Source organism: Castor canadensis, chromosome 5 (assembly GCF_047511655.1).
Source record: "Castor canadensis chromosome 5, mCasCan1.hap1v2, whole genome shotgun sequence".
Classification (NCBI taxonomy): domain Eukaryota; kingdom Metazoa; phylum Chordata; class Mammalia; order Rodentia; family Castoridae; genus Castor; species Castor canadensis.
In genome coordinates this window covers 85848963-85875741 of record NC_133390.1, presented here as the reverse complement: position 1 = coordinate 85875741, position 26779 = coordinate 85848963, and the positions used below count along the sequence as shown (strand labels likewise).

At 41.2% G+C, this 26779-nt stretch overlaps 1 protein-coding gene across 4 annotated transcripts in view; it reads right to left on the bottom strand.

Annotated features, from left to right (window-relative positions):
- Positions 1-26779, bottom strand: part of Abcc5 (ATP binding cassette subfamily C member 5) — a 79871-nt gene that overhangs the window by 40008 nt on the left and 13084 nt on the right. For 3 of the 4 annotated variants that reach the window (XM_020175800.2, XM_020175803.2, XM_020175801.2), the window contains exons 3-10: positions 14627-14784; positions 14278-14433; positions 13468-13615; positions 8173-8406; positions 7851-8024; positions 7121-7268; positions 3995-4143; positions 3462-3569 (exon numbers count right to left, since the gene is read on the bottom strand). In XM_020175800.2, coding sequence (XP_020031389.1) covers positions 3462-3569; positions 3995-4143; positions 7121-7268; positions 7851-8024; positions 8173-8406; positions 13468-13615; positions 14278-14433; positions 14627-14784 — 1275 coding nt within the window. Of the gene's footprint in view, positions 1-3461; positions 3570-3994; positions 4144-7120; positions 7269-7850; positions 8025-8172; positions 8407-9474; positions 11096-13467; positions 13616-14277; positions 14434-14626; positions 14785-26779 lie in introns of those variants that run through there. The other variant, XM_074073643.1, reaches the window with a different exon arrangement.

Sequence of the window (26779 nt, the reverse complement as noted above, 5' to 3'; positions counted from 1 at the left end):
CCCTCCACTCGCCCCCAGGGTTCCACTGAGTTATGTCAAAGGGAAAGAAATTGAGTCCCTGAAGAGGGAGGCATCTCAGAGTAGATCTGAAATGCTGACCATGATAAACCACAGCCCACAAATTTCTAGACTTGAACACCCACTTGACCACCCTCTTAAACCAGTAATCTTCGCAACAGAATGCTTTCCCAGTGGAATTCCCAGAATGATTTTTTAAAAATTAATTTTAAAACATTAGAAAGTACTTAGAGAAAAGGTGACTTTTAGGGTCAGGACTCTGAACAATTTTGTTTATGTTTTCATTAAGGACTGCCTCAGATGATCCTCCAGGATTGAGGCAGATTTCCTCTAATGAACTCAGAAACATTTATAATAAATGTTTAGTAAACAGCTCCTCCTCCCAAAGCCCTAATGAAGTCACTGGAACCTCTAACTAGCTTAAAGTTTACAGGTACTATAAAATGTAGTATAGTATCCTTTTCCCATTCTCTTGGATGCTAAACTTCTAAGGACTATTAAAGGGATGATGACTGTTTAGGACTCAATGAACAATTAATAAATATGCTGATGCTTATTAGTATGCACAGCTCTTTGCCCATGTTTTCTTCCCACTCCCCTTGGCCCTGCCCTCCTCCCAGGAGAGTTTCAGCTTCAGGTCACCCTGTCCTGACATGCTAAGGCAGGCAGGGGCCTTATGACACTTGATTTTATATCTACTTAGATTTGCACCTGCCAGGACAACAGAATCTTAGAGGTACATGAACCATAAGCCTCAACTTTACCACGAGACACTGACTATCCAAATAGCACGTTTATTCACAAAAGAATCAAATCAAAATGTACCATTGAGAAGAATAGGGGAGTACTCATAGGGATGCCAGTCTGTATGTCCCAATCAATATTTAATTGGCTTCTTGTAGGATTATTGCATTCTCTCTCTTTCTTTTCTCTCTCTTTTCCCTCCCCCTCCCCCCCTTTCTTTTTTTGAGACAGGATTTCTCTATATAGTCGTGGCAGGCTCAAATTTGCAATCCTTCTGCCTCAGTCTCCAGAATGTTGAGATCACAGGCTACATCATGTTTTTTGTTTGCAAAAGCAAGTTCCACTACACTGCACAGAAAATCCACAGGTGACTTTTCACTGCCTGTGTCCAAGTCATCACTCTCCTAGAAATTTTGTATCTCTTCTTCTATCCATACTACCCAAAAGGAACCAACAAGCTCTCCTGCAAGACACACTTTCAGGGCAGGTCAAATGTGGAAAAGACTACATTTTTTAATTTTGTAGGTCTCTAATTCCAACTTGAAAAGGGAAAGTTGATGAGGCAAAGTAAGAGGGCACAGGGTAAAAAGTGGGGTTCTGCAGCATCATCACTGAATTTCCATGTCTGAAAAATAAACCAAAGAGGCAAGTCCCATCCTCGCTATATTCTTTTATTCATCTCGTAGAAATGATGGGAGAGCAGATGCTTTTAGGGGTAGTACAATCTCAGGAACACCTTTGCAGCTGTTTTCAAAAGGGTGCCTCAGATGTTCCCCCTGGAAGCATGGCCGATTTCCTCTAATGAACTCAGAAACATTTATAATAAATGGTTGCCTTATACCTAAAAAACTGTTCCTCCCCTGCAAACCCTAATGAACTCAATGTAATTCTACTTAATAAGCCCCTGAAGATAATAAGAAGGAAACAGGAAAGGATCAGGAAATAAATACTTATTATCTTGGTCCAAGAATGAATGAATGAATGAATGAACAAATAAATAAATATATACGTGACAAAAACCCTGTGAAGAGACATAAGATAGAATCTCCTGGGGCATAAAACAGAGCTGTAGATAATTTGAATCTATTATTAACTCTGCCATTTCCTGGATAGAGGAAGGAACTATGATATGAAATGCCACCTGCTAATACAAGTCCTCATTAATAAATGAGGAGAGCCCTCAGAAATGAAGAGAAGAACAAGGCTACACTATACCCTCTATTTCTTCATCCAAAATCCAATCAAATCCATTCACTAATGAGGATATAGAAACAAACAGGGAGAACTGGTCAAAACATCTGCTCTCTTCCATGACAGGATATTGTGGGTTTAGCAAAACAATATCCATTAGACCATTTCTTTTCAGGTGACTTTAGCTCTTATCCTACTAGAGCTAGACTGGGGAGGGAAAGGATAAGGGAATGGGGGTACACACTACTTTTTTGGGAGGGATGCACTTTGAAGGACCAGTTTTCTTGGCCCAACAAAATTTACCTCATTAACTTTGAATAATGAAACAACATAAGTAAATCCCAGGAAGCTAATCTCTATCCTTTTTTTTTTTTTTTGGAGGGGAAGGGGGGTTGAACTGAGGGTTTTGTACTTACTAGGCAAGCTCTCTACACTTGAGCCATGCCCCCAGTCCTTTTGCTTTTAGTTTCTTTTTCAGATAGGATCTTGCAATTTTGCCCATGCCAACCTAAACCATGATCTTCCTACCTCTACCTCCCAAGCAACTGGGATTACAGTGTACCACCACAGCCAGCCTTATCTTTCTTGAGAGACCCAGTATGTTTTCTCCTCAGCCTCTAAGGCTCAAACACCTGAGCATCACCCAATTTGGATCACCAAAATTGCTCCTGCATTGCTCTCATTGGCCATGGAAGACCAGCAGGAGCACAGAGGAGTTGCTCTGTCAGCGAAATCCAGCCCACCCAGTGCTATTCCTTTCTGGTAATTAAATGTTAACCACTTTCAAATGTTTATCTCCCTCCACTCTCCCTGAATTTATATTACTCTGAAGACATGAAGATCACAGTCAAGAAATCAACTAACCACCTTCAAGGAAAAGAACTGGTACTTACTTAACTGCACTTCTCAACATGATCTAGTTTATGCCTACTCCCATGCCACTGCCTTCCCTGCAGCATGAATGGCAACCACAGGGCAGGAAAAGGATAAGTGAATTTTTTTTTGGCAGTACTGAGGTTTGAACTTAGGATCACATATACACCAGGCAGGTGCTCTACCACTTGAGCTATGCCTCTAGCCCTAGGAAAAGGAAATACCAAAAAGAACTCAGCATATCAACCAATGAAAATGACAGTAGCAATGATGAAGGGAAAGAAAACCTGGAGTCACCTGCCAGTGGTTTTCTAGGTTTAAATCACTTATCCACATAGTTAGTGACAGCACATATCCCTGTCAGGGCCAGGCAGAAGAGGCTTGCTTTGGGAGGGAACACTGAACCCTGACCCAGGTCATTCAGGGAAGGTGAAATTCACATTCATTTAAAATGATAACTAGTCTTACCCCTTAATTCAGTCTCCTCTACTGCCCCTTTTCTTACCAACTTGCCAAAACGTTCAAGAGGGCCAAAGCCAAGTAAGTGTGGCTTTTGGGGCTCCTTGGAATAGAGGCAGCAATGAGTTGTGCCAGAGACAGCTCCTGACATGGGGGAGGGGCAAGGAGTGACTTACCTTAAACCTGTCGACAGCAACTGATGCTTCTGAGAGGGACTTTACTGAGAATGGTGTTACTTTCAAAGCAAAAGTCATGGAATTGAAGACAGTTACCACTGTGAAAGCCTTAAAATAGGAAAAGAAGACAAAGTGAGCCTGATCAAGCTACATACCTAAAATAACAGACACTAGCAATTTCCTTTCTGGTAGTAGCAAGGCTGCAACTTGGCTGTCAAATATTACTACACTTTTAGATATATTTTTTTAAAGAGTAGGGTTTTTATGAGACCTTCAACTAAAATTATCAGTAAATATGAACACAGGTTAATCTGTGTTTTCAAAATTAAACCCAAACTCAGGTTGATTAAAAAATAACCAACACATTATTTGAATATAAGGGCTGGCTCCCCACTTTTCCACTTCTGAGCTTAATCACTTGAATGAAAAAATACCTAATTCTTGGGGGAATCTCCAAATGCAATAATAAGAGACCCAGAGCACCTTCATATATGGTATTTTTAAAATGTTCCCCATCCCTGAAGGGCCCCAACCTGTGCTGCCGTCAGATCGAAGCCCAGGGTCATGTGAACAGAGAATGTCACCACACTGGCAATCACCACCACAATGGGAGCCACACCGACAGAGATGCTCTGAAAGTACCCGGCTTTTTCCAATATCCGACGCTCCTCCTCTCGGATTTCTAAGAATAAAAAGTAAGCCACATTCAAAACAAGTCAAAAGAAACTTTGGGATTTTTTGTTCCTCCACCACCAAATGACTCAGTCTTCAGTTACAAATAGTTTTAAAGTGACCCTTTAACATCTCTCTGCATGTTTGGCTTTATCGGGTTTGAATTCAGAGTCTTGCACTTGCCTTGAGCCACACCTCTAGTCCCAAATATCAGTTTAATATGACTATCAACTCAACCATTAAAGTTGAGGTTTGAAATGGATCAGTCCACAGGAAAGAATCCAACAGGAAGCAGTTCCTATATATTATTACACTGATCATCTGCTTTTCTCTGGTTCTTCCTGTAAGTCTCTCGTGTTTAGAAGAAATGAATGTGATAATTGTACTTAAGCTGGCAGTTCTATTTGCTTACCTAATTGTCCTTTATTCTTTGTCTTGGAAATAATACGAAAAACTATCTAAAAGCACTGAAGAGTTATAAAAAGATCTAAGATTGATTAAAGTGCCTGCCATATGTTAGCACTGGGATAGGAGATTCCACACAAAAAAGAGAAAAGATGATTAGAAGAAGATGGGTGAATTACAACTCCTACAAGCAGAATGATTTTCCTTAAGTATTTGCAAACTGACCCCCTTACTGACAGAGCAACTGCAGAGCACTGGAGACCACAGAGTAGGAATAGGGACAGTAAGATGGTAAGGTATTCTTTTTTTTTTTTTTTTTTATTCATATGTGCATACAATGCTTGGGTCATTTCTCCCCCCTGCCCCCACCCCCTCCCTTACCACCCACTCTGCCCCCTCCCTCTCCCCCCCACCCCCTCAATACCCAGCAGAAACTATTTTGCCCTTATTTCCAAACTTGCCGTAGAGAGAGCACGAGCCATAATAGGAAGGAACAAGGGCTCCTGCTGGTTGAGATAAGGATAGCTATACAGGGAGTCGACTTACATTAATTTCCTGTGCGTGTGTGCTACCTTCTAGGTTAATTCTTTTTGATCTCACCTTTTCTCTAGTTCCTGGTCCCCCTGGTAAGGTATTCTTAAATGTAAATGTAGCTCCTCTGATGGGCTTTGCAATGACTCCTAAGGTATTACCACTGCCTGCGACCTTGAGAAGTATCTTCAGAGCTAGTTTGTAAGTCATATAAAAGTACTAAACTCAGGGCTGGTGGAATGCCTCAAGTGGAAAGAGAGCCTGCCTAGCCGGGTGCTGGTGGCTCATGCCTGTAATCCTAGCTACTCAGGAGGCAGACATCAGGAGGATCTTGGCTTAAAGCCAGACTGAGCAAATAATTCGAAAGACCTATCTTGAAAAAAACCCATCACAAAAAAAGGCTAGTGGAGTGGCTCAAGGTGTAGGCCTTGAGTTCAACTCCAGTACTGAAATAAAAAACCTAAACACTAACTTCAACACTGATCATATACCTTACCCATGTGTATAATAAACAAAAATGCGCTTTTCAAATCAACATACACAAGTGAAGAAATCAAACTCGGGGTCTGAAGGATGAGTGGAATGCCTGGAAAATCATAAAATCACAGAATCTGAGAGCCAGAAAGGACCATCAGCAGTTATCCTGTCATCAACACGCTTGGCAAATGGGTGTTTAACCTGTTGTTGTTGGAGACAGGGTCTTGCTGTGTAGCTCAGGTTGGCCAGGAACCTGCTATATAGCCTAGGCCAGCCTCAAGATCTTCATCTTTCTACTTTAGCTGGCAGAGTGCTAGGATTATAGTTGTGACCACTATGCCCAGCTCAAATGTCCATTTAGAATCCACTAGTTCATTTCTTGTGGAAATCAACTCACTACTTAACAAAGCAGCCCAATCTACTGCTGGACTCCCTGGAGTGGCCACCTCTTCCAGATGATTCCTAGCTAAAACCCCTCAAAATAAAGTGCAGAGTTCAGAACTGGACATAAGTTTCTTAAAATTCAGTCATGAAACAACCAGTTGCCAACCAGATCTGAACAGAGTACATCTATTCCACCTAAAATCACATGAACTGTCTAACAGCATTGTATTCAATCAGTGCACCATGAGATTAAACCTGTATCTTTTATTTAAATTAAGATTATATGTACCTAAGTATTCTTTTTTAAACTCTAAAGTGCCTTTAAATATACCCTTCTAAAATTTTACCCTTTTTGAGATCCATCAGTCCAACTTTGTTAAGATCATTTCTGAATGCCCATCTGTGCTAATTATTCCTCCCAGCTTTGTGGCACTTACATACTTGACGTTTACACTTGCACTGAATTTATGGATCAGCATTGTTAATTGACTGGCATTGATAATCTTGTGACTTAACATAAATCAATCTTTTTTTTTAAAAAAAGAAACAAGCCCCTAGTGAGTGGCAGAGCTAGGAGCAGAGTCCAGGCATCCTGGTGCCCAGTTCACTCACCAGGGTCATAGAACTACCTTTGGCGCATTTACAGCCACAGAGCAAAGAGGGTAAAAGTGGAACTCTCAAAAATCATTTGATTGTCTTCTGTGACAGCTTCAAGGCCAGGCAGGAAAATCATTTGCAGGGTGAGAGGGGTCTCTGAAGCTGAATTACTCAGCCGGGCATAGTAGTTCATGCATATAATCCTAGCACATGGGAGGTGGAGGCAGGAGAATCATGAGTTTGAGGCTGACCTAGGCTACACAGTGGGTTTGAGGCCAGCCTGGCATACATAAAGAGGAACAGAGGGAGAGAGGGAAGAAAGGAAGGGAGAGAATGGAACTAGTCTACCTAGCTGTGTTGTCTTAAAAAAAAAAAAAAAATCAACATTTCCAGATCTCAAGTTTCTCACGTGTGAGATGAGGTTGAGTTTGAATCTCTAAGACCACTTTTGAACATAAAAATGTATGACATTAGGATCCTAAAAATGAGAAATCCTAGTATGTAATGTGCTCAGGAAGCAAAGTAGGTGAATGATCAAATTCAAAGAATGCAAAATCCTCTACTCCATGCATTTAAGATATTTCTTAACTCACTTTGAACACTCTGTGAAAATGCTTTGACCCAGGCGTACATTTTAATAAACTTAATGTAGGTGAGAACTTCATTCATCTTCTGGACACGGTCATCTGTGACAGTCACACACTTTCTCCTGAAATACGCGGTGAGCCGTGATACAAACATCTGAAAGGAAAAGCAATGCCATGCCAAATCAGAGCTTGCCCAAATTGAAGGACTGCCTCAGCTGAGCTGCCTGAAGTCACTGAATAAAATGAGCATATAATCCCGTTTCCCGGGACAGGCCAGCTTTTGTGTAGTTGTGCTCTTCTTTAATAAAAAGTGACCTATTCAGTTATAATCAAGTATCGTTTAATTCTTATCTTTTCATAAGGCAGTGAAGACAAAGAACTATTTGCTCTCATTGTGATGGCAGATACCGAGTGCTACCAAAGCAAAGCAAGAGAGCTGTGTCAGCACCAAGTGGAGATGGAGCAATGTTCCTCACTACATGGGGAGGGTTCACTCAGATTCTCCTTTTTAATGTCACTGGGAGCCCCTGCCTCTATGCAAGTGACATCTTACTTTCTCTCAAGTCGGAATTCTGCATACTGTGTGGCTCCAGATGCCTCCAAACCAGGTACCTGCTTTGAGGAATTTCCAATCAGAGGATGATGTCTCCTATAGCCCGTGGAAGTAATCTCCTAAGAGATTACTAAGCGCCTCCTAAGGAGAAGCTGCCAAGGCATAGCTAGGAGGCTTACTCACCATTGCTGGATAGAAGAGAATAAATACAGCCGATCCTAGGAAGCCTGTTGGTCCCAGAATGATTACGTTATAAATCATGCCCAATATAGCAACAATGGGTCCTCCAGCCAGCAAGCTGCCAACGGCGGCTGCCTCAAACATCCTCTGCCCATCGTTGGAGCAAATATTGATGAGCTACAAGATACAAAGAGCAATGACAGGATCCTGCAAGGACCAGGTCATTTGTCTCAAGAGAAGATGAAGGACAAAACAGGGCCCCAGGGGAAAGGAGGAGCCCAAGCTAAGAACTTGCTCTCTGCATGGAGCACATATTCCAACTCACCTCACCCAGGGATTTCTCTTTAATGTTTTTTAACTTAAGGATCTTCTTGAATGCCATGGTTAGGATAGCCCCCCGCAAGCGGACACCAGTTCGGTAATTCAATGCCCATGTCAATGCAAGCGACCAGGAGCGCACAACTTCTGTCAAAAGGAGGCCCAGGACTAACAGCAAGCTGTACTGCAGGTTAGACTCTGTCGCCTGGGTGTACTCCAAGAGGTGTTTCACCACGAAGGCCTACAGGGAGAAACATATACCACTTTCAAGATCCCCACAGCACCCACACACAATGCCAGTTTATGTTAGGTTAGAAAGAGTAGATTGCTCCACGACACAGTGATCAGTGTACAAGAAAAGGAAAACTTTCTTGGAGGACCAAATGTTACTGATATCTTTGTATAGGAGGGAGGTCTAATTTGAAACTTTTTTTCCTTAAGGACAATAACATGATCATTACTCTTTCTTCTTTTTTTGGCAGTACTAGGGTTTGAACTCACCGCCTTGCACTTGCTAGGCAGGCGCTCTACCACTTGAGCCACACCCCCACAACCCTCTTTTCGTCATTTTTTGGAATAGGGTCTTATGTTTTTTTGCCTGGGCCAGCCTGGACCACAATCCTATTTATGGCACCTGATTGTATAGCTAGGATGACAGATGTGTGCCACCATACCCAGATTTTGGTTGAGATGGGGTCTTGCTAACTTTTTGCCCTGGCTGGCCTCAAACCACAATCCTTCTGATCTCCACGTCCTAAGTAGCTGGGATTAAGGACTTGAGTCACCATGTCCTGCACCATTACTCTTTCTAATGTAACATTAACCTGTCCATGAGCTGAAATTAATTCTAAACACATGGTCATTCAAAAGTATATATTTGACCTTATTCCAATAGTTCCACACATGGATACATTTCTTTAAATGAAATTAAGACCTTTCTTTGTATCCTTTCAAACGTGCTTATTTGATAAAAAGGAACAGTGTACCTACAGTTGTACTGGGGAAGAGTGAGAAGTGCATTTGCAAAACATTCCTGAAAATAAACATCAGCAGTTTAATAGTACAGAAGAGAGCAAACAAACCAGACTACCAAAACTCTAGAGACCCTCCCATAGATCCTCCCCATGCCCTCTCCCTCCCAAAAACAAAAACATGTTACCTCAGGTAGCATATGTCTAACACCACCTGCAGGGAAGGAAGGCGGCCAGCCCCAAGAACCACCGAGTGCCACCTCCAGCTCTGAGATCCTGCAACGCCGGAGCACACACTCACACAGGCACATTCAGCAACAGTATTAAATACCAAGAAGTGGAAGTAATGTACTTTTATTGAAAATGAAAATAATATAAAGAGCATCTCACAAACACTGTACAATAGCAGGAGCATTGCAGTGACATACAGTAGGAACATACAGAGTTGAGTTACACAGAGCCAGCCGTCTAACAGGCCATTTGGCGTCCAACCATCGTTTTAACTATACACAGTGGAAATACAGAACAGAACCGGTATCTGTTTCCAGAGTCCGAAGTAGTACATCAGGCTGACGGCACTTAATCAGTTAGGGATGCTGAGGGTGCAGTGATTCTGCACTGGAGTAGACTCTCTAGCAATAAAGACTTTGCTGTTAAGGAAAGAGAATTGAAAAAACAAACAAAACCAAAAATTGCCGCAAGAGGTACTCTGCTTAAAGTCGCTGGTACTGTTGGTGCACTAAGCTATGAGGTATTACCTCTGCTCAGAACAGAGTACAAAATTCTAGACCTCAAGAAAAAGTGTTAGCATCCTTCGGAGTCCTTTCAAGTCCTTGCAGCTAAAATTGATCTTGGCAAAAATAAAACAAAACAAACCACAACAAAAGAAAGCCAAACCAATCCCCCACCCTAAAGGGAGGGAAAAAAAAAAAAACACCTCAAAACCCTTCCACCCATCTACCCGGCTTTCTTATAGCAAAGGTTATTGCGACTGTAAGCCAGCACTTAATAGGCAAAAACAGAGGCTGGTGACAATCGCCTGGGAACCTAATGCTGAATCTCGGAATCCAGATCCTCTCAGGGTTAATATGTATTTCTTAGTTTTCCTAAAAGTAACTTAATACCAGATGTCCACTAGCCCCTAGGAGATCCCCATCAATTAGATTTATGCCAAGCCCCAGTAAATAATCTGATCAAATAGGAGATTCCAGACTCTAAGTACTACTTTATTCCACTCTACCCTCACTCAAGACTTTTTACGCATATATCCTATGCTTGGGTTCCCACTGCATACAGGTGGCCTGCAGGTTTACTAGCAAGAAGATTGGCTTCTTTTCCATTATGCATCCAAAATGTGGAACTGAGTCACAGGGTCAGAGCCCCTCCTCCTCCTGTGAAGCACTCAGTAGGACGGCGCACGGTGAAGCATTTTCTCACACACCACGGCACTGTGGAACAGTCTCCAAGGAAGGCGTGAAAAGACAGCAGGTTGTTGTTTAGGTTCCTTCCTTCCCATACCTTTACCGAGCCCTTTTCAGCACTGGGCGAGAACATCAGCCTCTCCCAGAGGGGAGGAGCAGGGAAGGTAAAAAACATACCGAATATTTACACTACGCAAAACTTTCAAAGTGGGGGGAAAGAGGAAACAGCAGGTTAAAGAACTTCCAACACATAGGGTTTTAAAACAGCAGTGACATTGCAAATGATTTCATATGGTAGAAAGAAAAAAAAAAAGGTTTCCATGAAAAAAACCAAACAAAATTCAGTTTTAAAGAAGTTACAAATTTTATCATTTACGTCTAAACAAACTGGGAGAAAACTTGGGACTGTTAGCATAGCTGTCTGGCTGTGGAAAGCATTCCTAGCGAATAAACATTACCTTACCTGAACTCTCGTCGAGAGATTCTGCCCCGCTTGACTCTCTCATTCTGACCGCAGAATACAGCCATCCTGAAAATTCTAAAGAACAGCTTCTGTCACTGGTTCCACTACAGAGTGACTCCCCCCAAGTCCAGATCCTGACAGCATCAAGCAAGCTGCAGCTGGAGAGAGGTTGGAGGGGTGGGAACTTACCTCTCTCAAGGCTTTTTCACTGTCCTTTCCCCAAGGCCCTGGGGTAGAGTTAGCATTCGCCAAGAGACAGCACTGCAGGAGGCAGCCTTCTCTTACGGGTCTAGGGCAGATGCTAACTCTTTACAGATATATCCTAGATCAGACCTGGTCTTCTAAAACTATCTGAGTCTAAAAAGGCCCCCAAATGTTTCTGTAAATTTAGTAATTTGGTTCCTCATCTTGAACCTGAGGACTATACGCTTACATGCTGGTACTTCCTAAATGCCCTACACAGAGTGCTGGTCTGCTGGCATACCCAGAACCTTGGATCATCTTGGTACATGACTATCCAGCATCAGCTGGCCAGCAAGTTTAAACATATACACACACAAAACACAATAACTTCATTGTGTTTCATTTGTTCTGTGTTTGACCACCAAGGCTCAATAAGACCTAAGAAGGGACAAGAAAGAATGATGCTCTATTTGGGGGACCTATAATTTGGGGAGTCTGTTCTTATGCAAATTTGGTAATAACAGATCAAGCCAGTTTGAAAATCATGCCAGATTAGAAAATGTGCCAAAGTCTAAAATGGATGTTCCTCAAAGGACTGAAGCCCACTCACAGGAGGTTTGCTTGCTGCTAATACTAATCTCAAAACCAGACTGCTTCTTCAATTTCCAGTCAAAAAGATGTATCATAACTAGAGCTCCATAAGGAAGTCTGTATTATTTACACTTTTAACTTTTCCTCAAAGAGATGATGGATAGGTCCATTACTTTCCCAGGTATTCCAGGACAGAAGCCCAGCAGACTGCACTTGCCTTGAGATGCTCTTTCTGAAAGGGCAGAGAGAAAAGCGCTGCCTTTTCCTGTTAAAGGAAGGCACTCAGTTTTTCCTGGCATCTGGAAGAGTTTTCTAGATTAGTATTCCAGTGTACTGCTTCATAAATCAAAGATTAAGAAATACGCAAGATGCTCAAGGGAGTGACCTTAAAGCCACCAACCTCAACATGCATAGGTACTTTTTTTTCTCAAGTAAAAAATTAACAATCCCAATGATCCATGGAACTTTTTTTTTTTTTAGGAGAGTGGCATCAAGAAAGCCCATTATCACTTTATCAAGAAAGCCTTCATGGTGTGTTACCCAGATGAAAGAATTCTGTAAAGGATCAGAGCAGCCACTAGCTCTGTAGTGAAATAATGACAGAAGCTCTTCTTGGGGGAAGCTGGTCTATGAAAACCATTTTGTTTGCCATTTTGGTCAATAGCATAACATAAAATAACATTTCCGTTACATGGTCCCTTTTATTCAAAACTTATATAAAAGTGTGTTAGTTGGTCAATCAATATAGAAACAATACCAGAAATGTAGTGTTTTCTGTTTCAGAAAAAAGATGGAAACTTTTAAAAAGGCATTAAACATTGGGGGGAGAAAAAGAAAATAAAGAAAACAAAACAAAAAGTATACATTAGTTTTACCTAGTCACCATGCATCTTAGGCACATATACTTACCCAAACCATGAACCTCCAGCTTACCCACACATGGAAAACGCACAGTATAAGCAGTACTACTGCTCCGATGCCTCAAGGCAAATATGTAGAGAATAGATTTAATCAAAATCTCAAGTGTAAGGCAGCATAGCAGGTCTAAGAAATAGGTGCCTAGAAAACTGACTGTCAAAGGCTCCCTCACTACAGACTAGGAAAACACCATGGCTGATGCCCTAACACTTGCCATAGCTTACACTCACTATATACCAAGACTTGAAATGGATTCCAGGTCAGACTAAAAATCTTGATGGTCCTCAAGCTTCTTCAGGGTTCATTTACCATAAGAGTATCAGTCATGATATTCTGTTGTCAGACATCAGGTATACTACCAGTGCTGGCTTGCCAGCCCATGCCACACAAAGCTGTGTTCTCCCACTCACAGTACTGCCGAGACACATCTGCCCGGACCAAGACTGTCACTTCATGTCAATACACAACCAAGAAGCATGGTCCTGTGCGGAACTGGGATCAGTTCAGTTTCACTCCACCCCAAGAAAGCAAGCCCGCTCTGTTTCTTCTCTTGCAACACTTCCTGGTCATCTTTCCAGCTGCTGAGAAGCCACTGTTCATTCCCAAATCTACTGACCCCTTTCAACAGCCATGGAGGCATCTCGAAGGATGCTAACTAGCCCAAAGGTGAGTATAACCCCTGCAACTGAATGAGAGGGTTAGAGCTGGCCATGGTCGGGCCCCTGGAGACAGTCAAGGAGGACAGTTAAACTTACTGGTCCACTGAATCCAGCCAGCTGTGTGATCATCAGGCACACGATGGACAGGATGAGCCTGGTGCGGCAGAAGATCCACACAACCCTTCGCAGGGAGGCGGCGTCTGGCCCAACTTCATTCAGCTCCTCTTGCCACAGTCTCTCTAGTCTTAACAAGGGCACATGTCTTCCATTACACATCTCCCCAGGGGAAAAGGCACACCCTAGCTTCCCTCCTGCCACAGCTTTTATCTCCAGGCTTTGTCACCATACACACAAGTCTTCCCTTTAAAATGATGCCCATAGTCTTCACCTTCTGGGGAAAAATTCCCTTCCTGGGGACATGCATATTTACCCCAGACAGGGAGCTTTCCAAGGCACATAACATGATGAGAGCAAGAGCTTTCCTTCCACCCCGAAAACATCCCTGAATAATCTGTGAATAAGAACTTCCTTTTTCAAGGGCCCCCAACCCTTCCTGAAGGATCCTATGGTAAAATGCAAAGTTGTAAACTAGACTTTAATCATACAATCAGCTACCACAAAAATGTATTCTGTCACAAGGCAGCCACATAATCTCCCTGCAGACTCAGGAAGAGAAGCGGGGCTGAGAAAGAGAGAGAAAGCCCGTGGTTAAAATAGAATCAGAGTGAAGAGGAGTTCAAGCAGAAGGGCAAAGGGAAAAGGCATCCCCAGGCTACCCACCCTCCCCAGGACAGCTGAGCTCCTTAAAGGACATGGAGCTGCAGACTTCACACTACTGGGCCCACCCTCCTAGCTCAGACCTAACATCCAGTAAGTGGGAGACCAGGGTGGATCAGAGACGCCTACCTTCTGCAGTTCACATCAGAAGACTCATACTTGGACAAAGACCACACATCCTCCATTAAGAGCTCTCCCTTCTTGTGGGCCACACGGGCCAGAGGAGAAAGCCATGAAAAAGTCATACAGGAGAAGAGCCCAGCATTGTCCACTGGGTGTGGATGTCTAAGGAGAGAAACCCAAACCACAAAGTTGTCAACATACACTGAGAGGCCAACCAGTATTTAAAATACACTCTTCAGGTAAAAAAGGCTCTTGACTAAAACTAGTTCTCTCCAGTTGCCCTCATCTTAGCCCAAATGTTGAAAAATGCTTTTGGTGCTATGCAGATGACTCATTAACCAGCAGAGCCTCTTACTTGGAAGTGGTCCGGATGGGCTTCAGAGCACTCAAGCCATGATGGTACTTTCCCTTAGGATGTTCCTCATCCAGGATTCTGAGCTGAGAATGCATAGAGACATCCAGGGAAAGACCCTCAGCTCGGGCTGCTGTTTCCAAGGCATCCTGGCATTCCAACTGTTGCACAGGTAGGGAGAGATAGGCATACAGTTAAGAAACAGAAGATAAAAAGAAGAGAGGCAAATCCAACTGACAACAGCTGAAACTATACATCACCCGAACTGAGAAATACCAAGGACCAGGAGGTTAAACACTAGTTTTGTATGACATGAACCCACTCAGGACCATTAAACCAGGAATTGGAACTTTTTAAATAAACATTTTTGAGCACTTTTAGGTTTATAGCACTGAGGAGATATCCTTCTATTATTAGTATCTTGCATTAGGGTGGCACACTTGTATACTGACAAGCCAATACTGATACTTGGTTATTAACTAAAGTCCAGAGACTATATTAAGTTTACTGTTTATGTTATACATTCCAAAATTTATATTTTTATCACCAAAATCTTTTATCTTCTGTTTCCCAGTGGGTTCTAGGAGGCAATCACTTCACTGTTAACTGCAAATTGTTAACTGCTCATTTTTTATGACAAAAATTCCACAATGAGCCCCAATTAAAGAGCCAGGATGCACACATGCCTCTTGTCTCCCTCTCTCATCAGCAACAGGAGAGGAAAGCATGGGTTCTCAGTTTGTCGTCCAGCTAAGAAGCTCTGATACTTTCCTGTGGCAAGATACAGGGAGTCTTGGGATTTGAAATACAAAGTTATATATACTTACTATACAGCTTATAGTAAACAGTATACAGCTTATAGAAACTGAACTTAATTTAGGGTCTGACTATTGCACAAGAGGGTGGACTAAGTCTGGATACCCATATTCCTATTTAGTCTAAAAGTCAAAGTTTATGCTTTACTGTTACAGAAGTTTCACGCTCCTCAGTTTCCTTGTTTTCCTTTTCGCTCTGAGCAGTGAATCTCATTATCACAAATATTTCCAGCAATTTATTGCAATAGTAACAAGCCATAGATACACACACACACACACACACACACAAAATTAAGTGGCTATAACACCTAACATAAAATGGAACCTACTTTTACACACTACCTCTTTTCCACAAAGTACAGAGGCAACTCAAATATTAACAGAACTGAAAGGCAGAATTTGTGCGTAAGGGTCACCTGCATGCATAGGCCAATCACACACAACAGCTTTAGTTCACAGCACAGCTACTTATCTTCAGATAAAATAACTGACTGGCATCAAGAAAGTACACAGCTCTGGGAAACACTGTCATTTCCTTCTGTCAAAAGCAAGGTAGACTAGATCTCAAGAGAATAACAGCACAAAATGGCAAATGAGTCAATGCCAAGAAAAGAATTCACTCTTACATAAAACCCTTACATGTAAGTGAACACTTAGCTGAGTGATTAGAACTATGATGTCAAACAATGAAGTGAGGGTTGCTGAGCCTCAAGAATCCTACAAAGGTTCTTCTTACCTTTTAGCTAATACAACAGGGGAAGGGGAAAAAAACTACTGGATTGATAAAAACATAAGCACACCTACTATATCTTGGTAGAAACGGGGACTCGGTTCAGAGTAGGTACAGACAGTTGCAAGGACTAGCCTGATTTGGATATCCACAGCTTCAGAATGCAAAAGATAAAAGCAAGTACACATCAGATATCTGTCAAAATGGACTATAATGCTACTATAAAGCAAACCTCAACAAATTTCCAAACACTGACATTATAGTGTATGTACGTATTCTGACCACTTTGGAATTTAACTAGATCTCAGAACAAAGGTAAAAGAAAATCTCCACATGTTCACAAGTTATCCAATACACTTCTAATGAGGTAAAGAGAACATCAAATGGAAACTAGAAAGTATTTTGAGGCAAATGGTAAGAAATTGCAATACATCACTGCTTTAAGCTAGAGGTGACAAACATTTTCTATAAAGGGCCAGAGAATAAATATTTTACACTTGGTGGGCCAAGAAACAAAAATCAAGAATATTACTAAGTGTTTTTATTATAAGAGAAAACAAATTTCCACAGAATATTTATTAACAAAATTCAAGTTATAATAATAGAGTATAATTTTTTGAATTACAGATCTACTAACAAGAAAAATAGAATTATTTTACTGGGAACTAACATTTCACTTAAGTTTAAAACTGCTTTCACTTTCATTGAAATCTTGCAAATCTTCATTGGTTAACGCTGATTTTTAATGAGATTTCACAACTTCATTTTTAAAATGTCTTCACAAAGACAGGCACTGCCAAACACTGAAGTTTTCATTGATTATATTCATTTCTCAGAAGACACTACTGAATTATATTCCATTTTTCTCTTTGCCTTTTGCATGTCATTACATGGCAGATAAATCACCTTCATCTGAAAGCAGGGTGCAAACTACTAATGGCAGAGTTAAATAGGTACTTCTCATTGTGGCACAGCATATACGTAACATAAAATCTGCTATTACAGCCATTTTTAAGTGTACAGTTCAGGGACATTAATTACATTCACAATGTTGTACAACCATTGCACTATCTTTTTCCAAAATAAGTGGTCATCCCTCTTTTCTTTGCAGTGCTAGGACAGAACCAGGTTCCTCACACCTGCTAGGCACTCTACCACTGAGCTACCCCTCTAGCCCAGTGGGTTTTAAAATATGGAATTTCCCTTTGTACTTCAATGCGGTTCAAAAAAAGCACTGCTGAAGCCACAATTTGCGTCCCAAAAATATATCCAGTACAAATGTGTATTGGAATGGAGTTTTAACTTTTGACAGCACAAGAAGTATATACAGCAGCAGAAGTATATCAATATAATATTGATAATATTTACAATTGAAATTAGCTGTCATCAAACTTTCTTTCCTGTAATATCATTTTACATTCCCACTAGCAATGTATCCAGTTTCTCCACATCCTTGCCATCACTTGGTATTGGTATCATTTTTTTGTTAGCCATTCTAAGAAGAATTGTATATCTTATTGTAGTTTTAATTTGTACTACCCTATACTTACCTCCCACCCACACCTACTTTGTGGCAAAGTTTCTGTCCAAATCTTTTGTCTATTTTCTTTTTCTGTTGCTGTTATTTACATATTTTCTTTATTTAATTGTGCAAAGAGGTTTCATTGCAATATTCTCATACATGTATTCATATAATATATTTGGTCAAATTTATCCTATTACTTTCTTATACCTCCTCACCTTTTTGAAACAATTTTAATGGTTCTTATTATTTTATTCTAAGAGTATTGTTAGCATTGAATTTAGAAATTCTTTCAGGTTGAGATTTGCAAATATTTTCTCCCATTTTATAGCAAGTTTTTGCCTTTTGGGGAGGGGTAACTGGGGTTTGAACTCAGGGCCTCACGCTTGCTAAACAGGTGCTCAACTACTTGAGTTACTCCACCAGCCCTAGTTTTTGTCATCTTAATAGGGCCATTCACAAAGTGGAAGTTTGTAATTCTTTTCTGTGGTACTAGGGTTTGAACTCAGGACCTTACTCTTGCTAGGCAGGCACTCAACCACCTGAGTCATGCCCCCCAGTCCTTTTTGTTTCCATTTGTTTTTCAGCTAGGATCTCATGCCTTTGCTTGGGACCAGCCTCAGATAGTGTCCCTCCTATCTCTAATTCCCATGTAGCTGGGATTAAAGACTTGAGCCACTATGCCCAGTTTGGTTTTTGCTTTATTTTGACAGTACTGGGATTTGAACTCATGGTCTCATGCTTCTAGGCAGGGGCTCTACCACTTGAGACATGCCTCCAGCCCTTTTGGCTTTAGCTATTTTTCAAACAGGATCTCACTTTTATACCAGGTTGGCCTGCAAAGAATCCTTCTATTTACGATTCCCCTCTAACTAGGATGACAGGCATGCACCACCAGGCTCTGCTTTTTATTGACTGACACGAGATCTCAAAAACTTATTGCCCAGGCAGGCCTTGAACCACAATCCTCCAATCTCTGCCTCACAGGTAGCTAATATTACAGGCATGAGTCACTGTACCCAGCAAAAGTTGGGGCTTGAACTCAGGACCTTTACTCTGCCAGCCCCCTTTTTTGTGTGTGATGGGTATTTTTGAGAAAGGATCTCACAAACTATTTGCCCGGGCTGACTTTGAACCGCGATCCTCCTGATCTCTGCCTCCTGAGTAGCTAGGATTACAGGCATGAGCCACCAGCACCTGGCAAAAGTTTCTAACTTTGATGAAGTCTAATTTATTGATATTTTTTTCTTTTTTGAATTCTGTATTTGGTGTCATGTCACAGAAACTCTAACCTGCAGTCATGAAAATTTTTCTTCAAAAATTTTTCAGTTTTACCTTTTACATTTAGACATATGATTCATTTTGAGTTTATTTTTTCTGTGAAGTGTAAGGTTTAGATAAAAGTTTATTTCTTTGCCTCCAGAAGTCCAATTGTTCTAACACCATTTGTTAAAAAGACTTCATTTCTTGGACTATGGATGTGGCTCAGAAGCAGAGTACTTACTTAGCATGTGCAAGGCCTTGTGTTAGAAAACCCCATCATCATCACTAAAAAAAAGAAAAAGACTTCATTTCTCCATTAAACTGCTTTTGCACCTACCTCTATGTCAAAAAGGTGGCCATGTCTGTGAGTCTGTTTCCAGACTCTGTTCCATTGATCCGTTTGTCTCTCCCTCCACTGATGCCACTGGCTTGATTACTATAGCTATAACATCTTGAAATGTGTTCTTCCTTTACAAAATTGTTTTGGGTTTTGTTTTTTCTTTCAGGTGAACCAATTTCAAAAGTTAGGAGAGTTTTATAAAGCATCCTCTGACATTACAGCATTAGCAAAGGAAGATGTGGTATGCCATCCATTAACGTACATGAGAATGGCATGTTAGTGTATTTGTCCCTCATTCTTTCAATGAATAATGGACTGAGCACCTTCTTTGTGGAAGATTCTTCCAGGTGGTAGGAACAGAACATGATAATTCTTATCTGTATAGCACACTAATTTCATTTCTTCATCTCTAAAATGCCTAGTGACAGTTTTCATCAAAACCTATTATTAGAGAAGTAAATGGACTTAATAATTTAAAAAATACTGATTTCATGGGTTTTATTCCTTTATTATGTATAACAATATGTTCTACTACTCCTAAACTGATAAGTTATTTCCTACATTGAAGAATACTAAATTCAAAGGTTCTTAAAAAAACAAACAAACAAACAAAAATCCTCCAATGAGAGTGTGCAGGCAAGGCTCCATTTCCCAGGATTCCTGTGTAAGTGCTGTATGGTACAGCAAATGCCTGTTATGTGACAGACTGAGGATGCTTGTGCTACCTTTGAGTTCAGAACAGGCACTCTGTATAATCTAATTCTGATGAAGATAAACCCCCAAGGAAGTGGCTGAGATAGAACTAATCCTCAAATTTCAAGCAATAATAATAAAACATGAAGCAGGAATTCCCACAGTAAGGACATGCCAAATCTACATCGCTGATCTGAGAAAATCAAAACTTGTCTGTCAAAGCATTACCCTTCACAAGTCATATCACACTTCTGGTCCTTCCTAAACAGTGCCCCAAATCACCAGTTCCACCACATCTTCACATACTGTCTGCATCAGAAAACTATGCAATCTCTCCCACTTGAGCTAGGCAGATCTGACACAAGAGCCTCTTTGAAGGAAATGCTCCTGCTCCATGTCTGAATGCAGTTCCTCCAGAGATAGGTCTCTCAAAACAATAAGCACCAGATGCCTAGCTACAATGAAAAACAAATGACAAAATAAAACCAAGGAAAGAACTCTCTTACTCCACAAAACCATTTTCTCTTATGGATTAGAGTATTAACATCTCCACAGACAGAATATTCCCATAGCTGGAGGCCACAGAGAAATGCAGAGATTTTGGAGAGACACAGGTTTGAACGCTGATTCTACCACCAGCTTTCAACATGCAAATGACAGCTTCAGCTCGCTCACATTTACCATGGTGCGTATACCTAACACACGGTATTGAGAGGAGTTGGAAGGTAATGTGAGGTACTCAGCAAACACTTAATAGGCATTAACTATACTACTCCAGTTTACCCTTCCGATAAACCTTATGCCTATTTTAACTACAGTAAGTCCATCTTATCTGTGGATTTCTTGCACACAATTTAATTTTGATTAAGAATAGTTGGGAAATAATATATACTGTTTTAAAAATCAGAAGAAATGTCAAAAACAACTTTTTTTTTTTTTTGGTGGTACTGGGGTTTCATCTCAGGGCCTCATGCTTGCTAGATAGGTGCTCTACCACTTGAGCCCCTCCACTAGCCCTCAAAAACAAAAATTTTAGGGGCAGGCACAGTGGTTCATGCATGTAATCCCAGCTACTTGGGAGGATCAAGGTTGAAGGCCAGTCCCTTACCAGCAAAAAGTTGGTAAGACCCCCATCTCAATCAGTAAGCTGGGTGTGGTGCGAAGCACCTATCATCCCAGCTATGTAGGAGGCCTAAGTAGGAGGATCATGGTCCAAGCTGGCCAGGGCAAAAAATGTGAGACCTTATACAAAAACTGCCTAAAAGCAAAAAGGCTGAGGGTGTGACAGAGCACCTGCCTAGCAACCTCAAGGTCCTGAATTCAAACTTCATTTCTGCCAAAAAAAAAAATTAAATTCCTGCCCATGCATTCTGCAGTTCAGCTGATGCATAGAAGCTCTCAGTGAGTTGTGTATAAATCACTGTGTGATCTGCTGAGTGTTTCCTTGACATTAATTGTGTGAAAATCTGCCTCCCCAAAAGCAAAAGGTGTCCAAAAAGCAAGGTAAGAGTGACTGTGCTTAATTGAAGTGATAAAGTGAAAATTTCAGATCTGTTGGAAGGTGGCATGTCCTTACCGGAAGTTGGGTGGCATTATGGGAAAACGATGGAGCATCTGCAGTACAGCGCTGAATGCCATGCATCCTGGGTTTCCTTGGAACCCCAGACCCTCAGATACCAGAGTCCACTGTCTTCCTCTTTCCTTTAGCTCACCCACCCCTCACTCTGTCAAGGTCAGAAGATTGATTTCCTCCCCACAGTGAGTCTCCCTGACACTCTTTCCACTGCAATAGGACACTTCCAGGGAGGGCACATGGGGCAAGCATCCCACTCCTATTTGCATGCCTGGCCCAGCAGAGGGTCTGGCACCAATTCCTCAAATGTCAATGACAACACCTTCAGGTTGTCATTATCATCTAATGCTGCATCACAACCCACTGAGGAAGTCTTCAGCTCTGCACTTCTGTCAAAGACTCTGGCTGCCTTGCTTGTTACTAATAGTGTAAGAAATATAGTTCTTTTAGTTTTTTTCTTTCTGAATTAAATGGGATATACTCCATCAGTAGGATTATAAGATTAAAGAGTGCAGCTCCTGGGGGCATAGTTCAAGAAGTAGAGTGCTTGCCTAGCATGCTTGAAGCCCTGGGTTCAATCCTCAGTACTACAAAAAAAAAAAAAAAAAAAGTGTGGCTCCTAACAATTAAACATCTACCCAGTTTGCCCCAAGTAGCTTTATTGTAGAATATTAGAAAATGTACTTTAGTATTATTGCAAAAGAGAACTAACTGCTGTTAGTTTTGGTACTTCCAGTTCTACTTTGTTGACCTGAGGTGCCTCTACCCCATCTACCCTGGGACACTGGCTAGAAATAGAGGAAGCTAGGGAAATTTTATAGCCAAATCTCATGATCAGCATGTGTCTACAAAGGCAAAATGTTTACTTGGAGGTAATAGGAAAATCTGTACCATTTCCTTTTTTTTTGAGACAGGGAATCATTATGTAGCCTAAGCTGGACTTGAACTCTGATCCTCCTGCCTCAGCCTCCCAAGTGCTGAGATTATAGAAATGCACCATTACTCCTGGCTTTGTTGCAATTACTTTAAAACAAACCACCAGGTGCTGGTGGCTCATGCCTGTAATCTTAAGATACTCAGGAGGCAGAGATCAGGAGGATCATGGTTCGAAGCCAGCCTGGGCAAATAGTTCGTGAGACCCTATCTCAAAAATACCTAACGCAAAAAGGGCCAGTGGAGTGGCTGAAGGTGTAGGCCCGGAGTTCAAGCCCCAGTACCATACACACACACACACACACACACACACACACACACACACACACACACAAAACCCACAGCAGTTACTGCATGACAGACACTGTTTTAAATGCTTTATAGATATTAATCCAGTATCCTATCTCCCTTTTACAACTGGGGAAACTGAGGCACACAGGTATTAAATGACAGCCTGGATTTGAATCCAGGTTCAAATCGCTCTGAATCACCATGCATGTGCCTTTCAAAGGAAAAAAAACAAGTAAATACAGCATAACTGTCCAAAATGATCTAAGGTGTACCTTCCTAAACAGTTCCCCTCTTCTCCTCAAGGTAAATACTGGATTAAAATGAACTCCCCTGAGTAACCTCATTATAAGCAAATGGAAGTTTCCAAAGTCAGTCACAATTACACAATTAGAACACTAGAATTTAAAACTATTTTTAATTGCAAAAATTCACATCTCTAATTGCTTTTAAACCAAAGATGAGCAGATGGTAGAGGACAAATATATTAGACTCATATTTAAACATAAAATTAAGGCATTTCTACATCAACCTGCCAGTACTGCCCAGATGTCTCAGACTTGATCTAACTTATCTTTCTCTCTAGTTTCCCTGCAAAGGCTTCCATGGCCCAACATGCCAGGAGAAAAAAAAAATCTGTTTAAAGGTAAAAATAAGTATGTTCTACATTCTACAACATTATCAACATCCTACGGATGAATGAATTGAAATGGAAATGAACCAGGAGAAAAGCCTTAATATATTCAAGCTTACTATGTGAAAGCATAAATAATATGGCAGGATAGAGAACTGTGAGTCAATGAGTATTGCTGAAACAAATCAATACCAGATCAGAGATGCATTAAGAGATCCAGGTTTCACACAGTACATTAATCCATCTGGAATTGATCCTAAAAAGTTACATTAAAGTGATGAAACAAATAGAAGAAAACAGCCCAGCTAGAGAAGGGAGATAACACCTATTTCCCAGACAAAGTCAAAAACTTGTCAAAGATGAGCTGGATGGTTTTAAATATAAAAAGGAAAACTTTTAGCTCAATGAAGTTAGCACTAGAGGAAGAGACTAGTTAAAGAAGTAGCCATATATCTGATACAATAATATATTTAACATAGTAGGCTTTTATTGAAAAATATTTCCTAATTCATTATTTCATCAAGTATTTCTTAATGGCCTACTGTGTTCAGGCACTGTTCTAGGGGAGAGGAGTACAAGAGAAAACAAACACAATGCACCAATCCAGGAACATAAATTGAATTTTAAGATGCAAATATATACCTTAATAAAAAGAGATAAAATCCAATATGGGAAAGAGGAATATGTAAACAAACATACACTATAACACCAAGCCAATTTTCTCACATCATCAGGAGAAAAAACTGGCACTACTTAACACCATATGTACCCCATGTCTCTGTAACTTTACTGTGTGAAAGGAAATTTTCCAAAGGAAAAACTCATTTAAACACAATGGTTAGCTGGATGTGATGGAGCATGCCTATAACCCCAGTACTCAGGAGTCTGAGGCAGGAGGATGAAAGTTTGAGATCAGCCTATGCTACATAGTGAGACCTCCTCTCAAAAAACAAAACACCGACTATTTATCGGACTCTGAATGCCTATAAATATAGGCAATATAAATATTGGCCAAAGTATAGTACATCAATACTCTAGCTCAGTGTTGTCCAATAGAAATATAATCCAAGGGCTTAGGGATATAGCTCAGGGGTAGAGCACCTGCCAGGCATATGCAAGGTCCTGGATTGGATCCCCAGCACTGTAAAAAAGAAATAAGGCAAGCCACGAATGAATACCACATAACGCAGCTTAAGTTTTTCTAGTAGCCACATCAAAAAAAAAAAGGTAATGTTTCAATAATGTACTTTATTTAATACTATATAAAACATTCTTTTAACACAATTACTGTAAAATTAATGAGCTATTTTACAAATGAGGTATCTGAGTTTTTGCACTTAGCCTCTGAAATCTGGCACGTGCTCTATACTTACAGCATGCTCAGTTCAGACTGGACGCGTCTTAAACGTTCAGTAGCCACAGTGGCTAGGGGCTCACATTGGTGTAGCCCAGCACTTCTCAAGTGAGGATAGTTTTGTTTGTCAGAGGACATTTGGAGACATTCATGGTTGTCACCACTAGAGGAGTGCTACTAGCTCTAATGGCAAAGGCCAGGGATGCTGTTGAACAAAATACACAGGACGGCCTCACCACAAAGAATCAGTGGGCCCAAGATGTCAGTAACACTAAGGCAACCCTAGCCTGCTGAACAGATCCCATGGGGCTTTATATATGCAGATCTAGGGGAATGCATTTTATGAGGCCATGTGTTTTCACCACATGATGCTTTAATTCCTTTTGAGAAGTAACTTTTTAAGGATTCTCCTGGGATGAGATGAGGGTACCCATTTCTCTTTACGTCTCTTTAGGAGAACAACAACATGAAAGGCTCGATGACATCACAACAGTGATTCTTCCCAAGTGAAAAATACTACTTAATCCAGGAGGTGAGAAACACACTGAACAAGGAAATACTGGCATTCCCATCTTCCCTATGATTATGTGGCTAGGAGATAATGAGCATTTTTTTTTTTTCCTGCCAAGGTGATGTGATGAGGAAGGTGTGGGGACACTACAGAACCAAAAAAGTGTCAGTGAAGTCCAGGCTACCAAGGTTCAAAGGTCAGGGGATCACATACTCACAGGCCCATCTGGAGAGGACCTATTCAACAGAGCTGCCTGCACAAGAGCCTCCACCCTCCTCTGTGGGCATGAATGCCATCTTTGTGCCTGTAATAATTAACGCACCTGTCACACTGCAGAGCCACTGCTTATCTGCCCATCTGATTATAGGGTGCCAGAGCAGAGTGTCTGCTGACCCTGCAACCATGTGCTTCCCCTGCACTGGGGCCCCAGGACATGATATTAGGGACCAGAGAGCATTCTCCAGGCTCAATAATCCAATCCCTTCCTGACAGCAGCACAACAGCAGAGGGGAGCCTTTCTAAGCCCCAGGATGAGGGCACATCTAAGTTGTTCCTAAATGTAGAGATAACAGCATCTACTGGCAAAACAGAGACTCCACTTGGCGCCACTTGGATTCTGGGGGATTACAGACTGTGGTACTCCTATCTGCACACCCCTCAGGGAAAGCAGTTCTGGTATAAGGTCAGAATTGACAGGCCTCAGTTCCTATAGCAGAGTCTTCCTCGAGTCTCCATAATTCACAAGCTCTAACACAAACACAGAACAAGCGACCTTGTCTTACACAGCCTTCTAGCCCAAGAAAAGCTTTTCTGCAGATGTCCCAGTCCCATGGCTGCCTTTATAACAAACATCTAGAAAGATAAACTTTTAAAAGGAACTGTTGCACCATCAGATATAGTTCTCAAGAGTCTCAGAATATTAAAAATTCAATTAAAAAGAAGAAATTAAAGTTTGTTCTTAAATTAAAAAAAGAAATCAAAAAGCTGATGTCCTACCAGGACTAGCTAACTTCAGGTTTTCCCATCCTCACAATGTCCAATGAGTTAAAGAAACCTACTAAGACATTTCCTCTCCATCCTTCCTCCCAGGGTTATTAACATGATCCTGACCATCTTGAGCTCTTCCCTTAAGAACTTCCAAGTGGTAGAGCACCTGCCTAGCAAGCATGAGGCCCAGAGTTCAAGCTCCAGTACTGAGGAAAAAAAAAAAGAAAAAAACCCAGAATTTCCAAATAGCAGCCACCTCAGTACTAGATGGTCAGTAAAATTTTAGAACAAACAATGTTATAGTTTGAACATGAAGTATCCCCAAAGGCTCATGTGTTAAAGGCTTGGTCCCAAGCTGATAGATCCAATCATTGAGAGGTGATAGGACCATGGGGCCTCTGACCTAATTAATGAGTCCATGCATTGATGAATTCATAGTTTGAATGGACTACTGGGAGGTGGTAGAAACTTTCCAAGATGGGGCCTAGCTGGAGGAAGTAAGTCTCTGGGGGC